At 42.4% G+C, this 8,586-nt stretch overlaps 1 protein-coding gene across 1 annotated transcript in view; it reads right to left on the bottom strand.

Annotated features, from left to right (window-relative positions):
- Window positions 1–56: 56 nt before the first annotated feature.
- LOC104513360 (corticotropin-releasing factor receptor 2-like) overlaps window positions 57–8,586 on the bottom strand; it is a gene marked incomplete at both ends in the record, with an annotated part of 27,244 nt that continues 18,714 nt past the window's right edge. The window contains 2 exons of the mRNA XM_010156682.1: window positions 57–210; window positions 4,768–4,885. Coding sequence (XP_010154984.1) covers window positions 57–210; window positions 4,768–4,885 — 272 coding nt within the window. The remainder of the gene's footprint in view (window positions 211–4,767; window positions 4,886–8,586) is intronic.

Genomic DNA, 8,586 nt, shown 5'->3' with positions numbered 1-8,586 from the left:
GGAGTTAAACCACGACAGTATCACGTAACAGCATTTTAAACACACAAGTCACTTACACCATCCTATGAAGAGAAAGACCCATTTCCGCAGCTTATCTGTGGAGTAAGTCATCACTATAGCAGTGTGTAAGTAGCAGCCTTCCACAAACATCCAGAAGAAGTTCGTCACCACAAAATAATTGTAGACAGTGGTAATACATCGACACCAGGGCTGGAAAGGGAACAGAAGAGAGTATTTTAAAACCATGGTAAGAACATTTAAAAGGTTCTATATGTTGCTATTCCCTTAAAAATCAATGGTGGAATTAAGTCACGGGATGGGTATTTATACCTGTGCCTTGGAATCACAGTATCTTCGGTGCTGTTGGAATCTCACAGCTGTGTCTGTGACTTTCTGCTGAGGCTTGGCTTTTACCACAACATGCAGGAGCTCCTGTAGCTGAGCATGTCTGGAGAGTTAACATGCCATATGGCACGTCCACACCAGCACTCTGCACGCAGTTTAAGAAGCTGCCGTGTGGAAGGAAGACAAGAGGACGCAGGTCCTTTGACTAGAGGCGATCTTTCAGAGGTAGAGGGGTGCAGCCATAGCCTAGGGTTGTATCCAAAGATGACATAGGAGTCTATCTTAGGCATATAACCCACCTGCTGATCAGTTCAAAGAAAATATAAGATAGAAGTTAATGTCACTGTCTTGCTTCACTTCCACTGAAGGGAAGGAGGACCACTGACACTTAGAAAAAAAGATATTTTACTTTAAAATATGCTTTTAACAGCTGCTTCATCCCCTCTATTCTTGCCATTGGTGCTTCAGTCTGTATTACTACACACATCACCTCCGAATTTTGCCATTTCAACAGGAATCTTTGGTCAGGCTCAATGTAAAGGCATCTTCTCCTAATGGCTGTGCAGTGAGAGCACAGCTGTGGAATACACAATTAGCTGTAGAGAGGCAGATGGTAACATCCCATCAATAAATCACAAGTAACTGCTGATGGTAATTTCCATAGTGCTTCACGCAGAAGTCTGGGAAAATCTCTTTCTGATCAAGCAGGCATTCAGCGTATTCCCTGGAGCGTGACTTTAATTACCTATGTTAGCTGGTATCATTGATGTCATTTTGGTCTCACCATTCTCCAGCTTTTTAATTAACTCTACTAAAGTATTTGAAACTTTTGACCCTCAGTTAATTTTATTCCAGACTTCATATGCATGAAGTATTGATGATCTCTGGACAGTCAACAGAGCAGCAGATGCACTATCAAACCCAGCAAAATTCTGTGGGCTAAGAATTTATTGGAGAAGAAACACAGTGACAAAATGATAGCCCGTTCACAAGTTGCAATCACATTTGTTTATTAAGCTGAAATAAACAGAAGAAATCTTTTGGGTGTGTTAAAGCTTTCATTTCTGTATTATTTCATTAAGATTTGAAATTCAGATTGGCTTCATCTTTAAAATAGGATTAAAAACCAAAGCAACTGAGAAGAAGATGAAACATTTTATTTTCAAAGTTTTCTTTAAACCAAATTAAATTTACTTTTTTTTTTTTCTTCTCCTTTTGGCCTGAGCAAAGGAAAATAAAGCCACAAACCAAGAAAAAAAACCCCACCCTATTTTTAGCTAAGAGTAAGCAAATATATCTCATGATTCCCGACTGACCCCCAAACTAGTAAGACTAGGTTTCCAGAGTCTCACGTTTGATTTTTTGAAGGTATGAGCATGAATTAAATCCTTCCCTGTGGCCTTAATCTCATGTAAATTCTCCACTGTAACATCTAGACTCTTGTTCCCCTCTCTCCCAAAATTGCAACACTTACATGGTTTTTGTCCTCTCCACAGATGCCCATTTTCACAAGAATTGTAAAAAATAATTATATCTCAGCCTGTTGTTTCTGTGTTAGATCTGACTGGAATTGGCCAGTGGATTGGGAAGATACTGGGACAGATACAAAGAAATACACATAATGGTGGTGAGATCTCCCTCTGCATCGTTTCCATAGGAAACCAGAATAAAATGAATTTTGGGCAATTCCTTTTGGAATTGTGAATTTATTATTATTGAATAATAAACCCAATTAGCAGAACTCATTAATTTATACCTTTTCATTTATTTGACTGAGGATTCTTGATCCCCACGTGTATCTGCCATTAGGCTCCAGATACCTTCAGGAATTCCCCTTCCTGATTTATTAACATAAGCACTAGAGCTCTGTGCAAAATGTTTCCACGTTGAGTCCTTCAGGCTTCTGTAACTGCATTATTTAATCTCCTCTGAACAGCACAGAAAAAATCACATCATTAGCTGGCGTAAACGATGGCGCTCCCATTGATTGTGGTGGTGTTATTTTCACTCTGACTTAAACCACAATAAGAACATAACAAAGTTATCACTAAGCTTGTATAAAGCACCTTCCCAAAAAGACAGCAGTGTTCTGCAGAGAAAAGATGAGTTCATGAAAACTGAAGCATGTGAGGGTCCGTCCTTCCATCTGCAGGTTTATATTTTCCTTGGCACTTTGTGGTCACATTTTAAAAGGCATTTGAGTGCCTGACTCCAACTGATTTTTCCCAAATAACTGTAAAAATCTATATTTGCAGTATTGTCATGAGAGTAAACCACACGGAGTAAAACTGTCAACAATAAAGCTCATGTACCACTACCTTGTGTAGTCTGAAAATGTCAGAAACACAGACAAAGCAAACAGTGAATTAATAGAAGCTACATCTTCCCAAAGGAGCATCTGATTGCATAATAACACAGAGTTATGCATAGGCTTCACCTGTATCTAGGTACTAATGACTCTTCCATTTGTTTTCCCAAAGTATGGGATTAAGGTTCAGATGTCAAATCTTGCATTTGAAAAGTTAACCACGGATGATGAGTGCCCAGCTGACATTAAAATGAATGGATATCCAGGCTGCTGGCATGGTTTTTAGTTTCTGCAGAACCAGAAACAGGAGTGGAGCCACACTGACTGATAACAGCTATGGTCCGGCTCATAATCTATACGCACTGTGCTTATCCTGCTTTCCAAAGAGAGAGCGTATGAAGGGTGGGGGTGTGTGTATGTGTGTGCATGTGTGTTTGTGGCACACTTTTTTCTTGATAGTGGAGGTAAATATCAGGGGACAGTCCTAAAAGGATAACACTCCACTCTAAGAATATTAAAAGGGAAAAGAGAACAGTAACAAAACCAGCCAAGGGACTATCAAAAATGGCTACTTGCCAAGGAAATGTGGAATTATTCCCAAGAAACTAATGAAAAATGCTTTTTCTTTTGGAATGGATGCTTTTAATCCACTCTGAAATCCTCATATTACTGGGGCAGCTGGGAGACTAAACAGAAGGAGGCACTGCAGTACTTAGGTAGGGACTGTCCTCACTCAGACAAGCAGCTGCCGTTGGCAGTTACTTGAGTGAACAAGAAATAACACAGAGAGTAAGAAAAAAGGGAGCATGGTGACATGCTGTTTTTCTCCAGAGTGCTCAAAGCCATGCAAAGAAGACATCTCACTTCTTGCTCCCTCCAGTCTTCCCGTTTTTTATTGCGTGGATCTGTCTGGTCCCTTGAACTGTCTCTCACTCTCAATCGCCTATCAGAAAGCTGACAGCATAAAACTCCTCCTTGCTTTTTTGTTGGCTAGGTTAGTGCTCCATCAGTTTGCTGAGTTCAGTCTCCATGGTTCACAGAGTGGGACCTCTAGAGATCATCTAGTCCAACCCCCCTGACGGAGCAGGATCCCCTAGAGTAGATCACACAAGAACAAGTCCAGGCGGCTTTGGAAAGTCTCCAGGGAAGGAGACTCCACCCCCTCTCTGGGCAGCCTGTTCAGGGCTCTGTCACCCTCACTGTGAAGAAGGGTTTCCTCATCTTCAGGCTGAACCTTCTGTTTTCCAGTGACTGGCGCCATTGCCCCCAGTCCTGTCACTGGGCACCACTGAGAAGAGCCTGGCCTCATCTTCCTGACACCCACCCTTTAGATATTCATTCCTCCCCAGGGGTTCAAGAAAAGGAACAGAGCTTGTGCAAAAGATGCAGCAGAAGCCAGAGTGATGCGGTTGGGGCGCTGGAGGAACAAGCTGTCCCTTTCAGCAACAGGGAGTTGCTGCTGGATGCAGCCCACACCACAGAACTTCAACCTCAAGGCCAGTACAGTGAAGAAGGGATTAGCAGAAAAATGGAATTTTGTAGAAAAAAACCCACAAAGGTAACAACAAGCAAAAATTGTATTGTTTCAGGCCTTATTTCTTATTTTCTTGGAAGTCCCACTGACTCTAGGCAGCACGGTACCCACTGCCATCAGGCAAAGCAGCTGACTCAGCCTCAACTGCCAAGTCAATTATTTCTGTACCCTGTTCATGGAGATGGTGGCCTCTGGAATGGATGTTTTTTTCCTACACAGATGCACATCACCGCAAGATGCTTTGGTAAATATTTTCAAGAATCACCAAATTCAGTGTCTTGCACAATACTGTGACTCACAGTATGTACATTTTGAAAGCATCTATGGTCAAAGAAGATAAGAGGGAAGGTTTTGGATGGGATTTCTACTGAAAAAAACACCTTTGATATTTAGTAATAAGGAAATAATTTAAAATGTAGCAAATATATGCTCAGTTTCTTCATCTTTTTGAAATGACATGAAAGTCAGTCTGAGCATGTGGGTAGGTGTCCTTTGCAATATTTCTATCAGTGGAACACATTCTGCATCCTTGCCTGCCCCTGAGCTACATGGCAGAGACAGGCTACCCCCAAGCACTTACTTCATTGCTTTCATGTATGTTGTGATCTATCATTTGAAGCAGAAACCACATCACATTCCTCAGGATGAATGTGGTGATCAAGTTCCAGTGGATAATATTCCGCAGGCATCTGATACTCCTAAACAGGGAAATACATCATACATAGTGAACATATACACATTAATGATGATATAAAATAAACAAGCTAGTTCTGTTCACTTGCAAAATTCCTCATGATTTATCCCTCTCCACTACCTCTCCTTATGAAACAGGAGGTTTGTCTGTCCAGTGGGTCAGCAGTAACAGTCTATGAGGTTGCCTGTAGCTTCTATCTTAACCAGAAAATGTATCTGGGTCTGGTCCCATTCTCTGGGTCTCTGCACAAATTGCACAGTCAGTGCCAAAGCCAAAACCTGGAGTTTGCAGAGTAGTCCCAACTCATGTAAATGACATAAATAAAAAGCTGCAGCAGGAGGATGGCAAAGTCTGTGATGCTTTTCCTTGCTATATATCGTTCTTCCAGAAACCACAGTACAACTTCTGCAAAGCCATGTACGACAATCCGTCGTGCTAACATGAGGACAATAATCAATTCAAGTAAGTGAAACAGGATCTACTGGAAAGCCCCAGATATTCAAATGGTCGTTTCATCCTTGGTTATCATTTTTGCTCCCCTATACTCTACCCCATCAGCTCTATTATATTGTCAGCTAGAACTGATAAGCCCCTGAACAGACAGGCTGCACTGGAGTCTGCTGCATGGTTCAGAGGAGATTTGGTGACCAACATCTGCGCTGAAGTGGCAGAACTGGAATAATTTGCATTCGGTTAGTCTCTTTAACAGGCTTGCCTGTGTGAAGTTCCAAGCTTTCTCACCCATTAAGGCAACAGGAGAGCATGGACTGCCTGGTTTTCAGTCCTGGGCTTAGTGGGCTGTATGAAGCTTTCATAAATGAGGTAGAGCTGCCTATTCACCTTCACCACAAAGTATCTGTCTGGTTTTAGTCCTTCCCCAGCCCCCATTCAGATGAAATGTAAAATATGAGCACAATGTAAAATATGAGCTACAGTAAGTTGGGACACAGAGCCATAAAACAAAAGAGGAGACATCTTAAGTAGTGGTTGCTGCTGAAAATAGCTCCAGGAGGCAGCCAGTGCATGGTGCTGGTGCCAGCAATGCTAGACAGAAAGGTACTCGTTATAGGTTCAGTCATCTAAGACAAGACTATTTGTCTTCTTATTCTCTGTGAAACAGTAAAGGAAGGCAATTGCTAAGTTGTTGTTTTGTAGTTAGAGTCTTTAATTAAATGATCTTTTCCCAGCTAAGAGCAAAACGCTTCAGTTGCTAAAATCACTTCCACAGGGGTTCAAACAGCCAGTGTATTTTCTGGGATCATCAGATTAGGATTCTGCATTTGCCCTACTAGTCTCCCTGCTTGCAAAGGAAGCTGTCAAATAATGTGGGACAAACACAAGCAGTGGTGTTCTCAAACCTTCTCAACTAATGGACTAGCTCATCCCAGCAACAGCAAGAAGAGAAGGCACAATCTAGAAACCAACTTTTCTGTTGCTTCAGGCCTTTTGCATGACAAACAAGCCAACAAACACTATTTTGCTGTCATAAAATACTTACTGCACTTTCTCTAGGGCTCGATTAGTCAGTCTTAGGGGCAGAAGCAATTCTGTTATGTCCTTCAGCCTCACAAATCTCTCAAAGATTTCACAGCAATCCAGCAAAAATACAAATAGAACTTCCATATAAGAGATACTGCAACTTACAGAAAGATGCTCCGAGGTATAGCCCTACTAAGTCAATGTTAAAATAGCTTCTGGGTTTAACAACTCAGGCTCCAGGAATGAAATTGGTATTTGGTTTTGAAAGCCTCACTGACTCACGACTGGAGTCAATTTGGAAAACATATCTCCAGCTGTTCAGATCCATGAACCTTTTATTTAGGCTACAAAACCCAGAAGTGTTGCTCTCAGCATAACCTGTGCTACCAGGGAACATATCAGAGACATGTCTCACTGAAAATTTCACTTCTAACAAAAGGCAAGGGTTCACAGTTAGGCTTTCAAAGAAACTAGGCAACCCACACCTACCGCCTTTCATGCTGAACCCTAGGAACCCATCTGGCTCTGGACAGACTTTGAAACATGCTATTAAGGTCTGCTCTCTGTTGATCGTTCTGCACATAAATGTCCTGTGGCTGCTGTTCATCTAGATGTTTTATTCACTCCCTTCAGGTTTAGGATTATCAGATAGAGGAAGGAGTTTGAAACACTGCTTCTAGGGGGAGAGGGAGGCAGGGGACTAGAAATAAAGGAAATTTAGGTCAAACTGTGGAGTTACTGGTATGAAATTAATTGCTTTTGAGAGCTCTAACAACAAAACAGTTCCAGCACACTTGCCACCTGGATGTATTTCTTGACAAAGAGAAGACAAAGGAGTGGGAAAAAGAAATCCTTACTGCATGCCTCCATTTAGATGTCGTTTAATCATCCCATGTGCTGGAACATCACGAATTCTGGCTGGAAGAAACCTTATTCTCTCAAGACTTACAGTAGGACATTGGACTGGGTGCACAGGAAAATAGGACCAAACAAGTAGTTGTAGACTTCTTGTTTCAGTTCATAAAAAGAGCTATTCCCCTCAGAAGGATCCTAGTCATCAAAACTACATGCTCTTCCCTGACGTGGAATACAAAGACAAACTCGGCATCTACTGGATGCATGACCTCTGCCCTCCTTACTACTTCTTGGTTCACACTGTTCTGCCTTATTTGCCCATCAGTCTGTAGCCATTGGCTTTTGTGTGGATTGCAAGAGTCTTGGGACAGAAGCAAATTTTTAGTGATGTCCGTTCAGGACCCAGAGCAAGAAGGTTTGGTTTGTGCTGGGAACTCCCAGGATCTACAATTACAATCAACACTCTCCTTGTTTTCCAAAAGCTACATGTGCTGAGGGAAGATGTGTTCCTGGTGTAAAGTTATGTAAAGTATAAATGTGGCCAACAGCTGGAATTTACCAAAATGAAACCTGAGGCCTTGTCACGTAATAGTTGGACATGAAACAGGGACAGTTGGCTCCCATGTCTCACTACCTTCAGCAAAAGCCATACTTTGGGTATCAGCGACCTTGTCCTGTGGCCTCATTCCCTTTCCGAGACACTCTGTGTGTGGCACAGATGGTAAATAGATGCTTTCACCTGCTAAAAAGCTTCATGTCTCTGGGGGTAAGAGAGCAATGAAGAAGAGGCTGTAGAGAAGGCACGCTGCTGTTCCGGCTGCAGTCTCTCCCCAGTCACATTCCCCACCACACTGCTGCCTTGGCAAAGCAGCACAACCAGGCGAGGGGCAGGATTTGGTTTTGTGAGCACCACTCTGCTGGTGTTAAGAGCAGCTAGGGTTGTAATAGAAACACCAGTAGAGTCAGGCTGAGAAACGCATGTCTGAAAGCGCTGCAGAGATTCTCAGTGGCTCAGGCAGTGATGTGACTCCAGGCAAAGAATGGTTTTAACCTTTCCCCCCCCCTTTTTTTTTTTTGTTTATTCCTTTCCTTTTCTTTCAGTAAAAGTCCCAGCTGGACACTCAAAGTTTGTTTCTGTTTTCTGAGAGCCCAGAGCACATGGTTGCTGTTTGTTTCTGTCTCCTAACTACTACCAGCACAGAAATCACAGTGGCAGTAATGCAATTCGTAGCCAAAGGCAGGAAAAGCTTGAGAAATAACTGTGTCAGGTTCGTATTAGGGAGGGGGAAACAGCAGGGTTCATATCGTGTGTGGAGGCTGCAGGGCACAGCACCAGAGGACTGCAGCTCAGTCAGTTGATGTAAGGAGGGA

This window comes from Eurypyga helias, unplaced genomic scaffold (genome assembly GCF_000690775.1).
Source record: "Eurypyga helias isolate BGI_N326 unplaced genomic scaffold, ASM69077v1 scaffold17958, whole genome shotgun sequence".
NCBI classification, from domain to species: domain Eukaryota; kingdom Metazoa; phylum Chordata; class Aves; order Eurypygiformes; family Eurypygidae; genus Eurypyga; species Eurypyga helias.
Note: the sequence above shows the minus strand (reverse complement) of the source record. Positions and strands in the feature narration are given on the sequence as shown.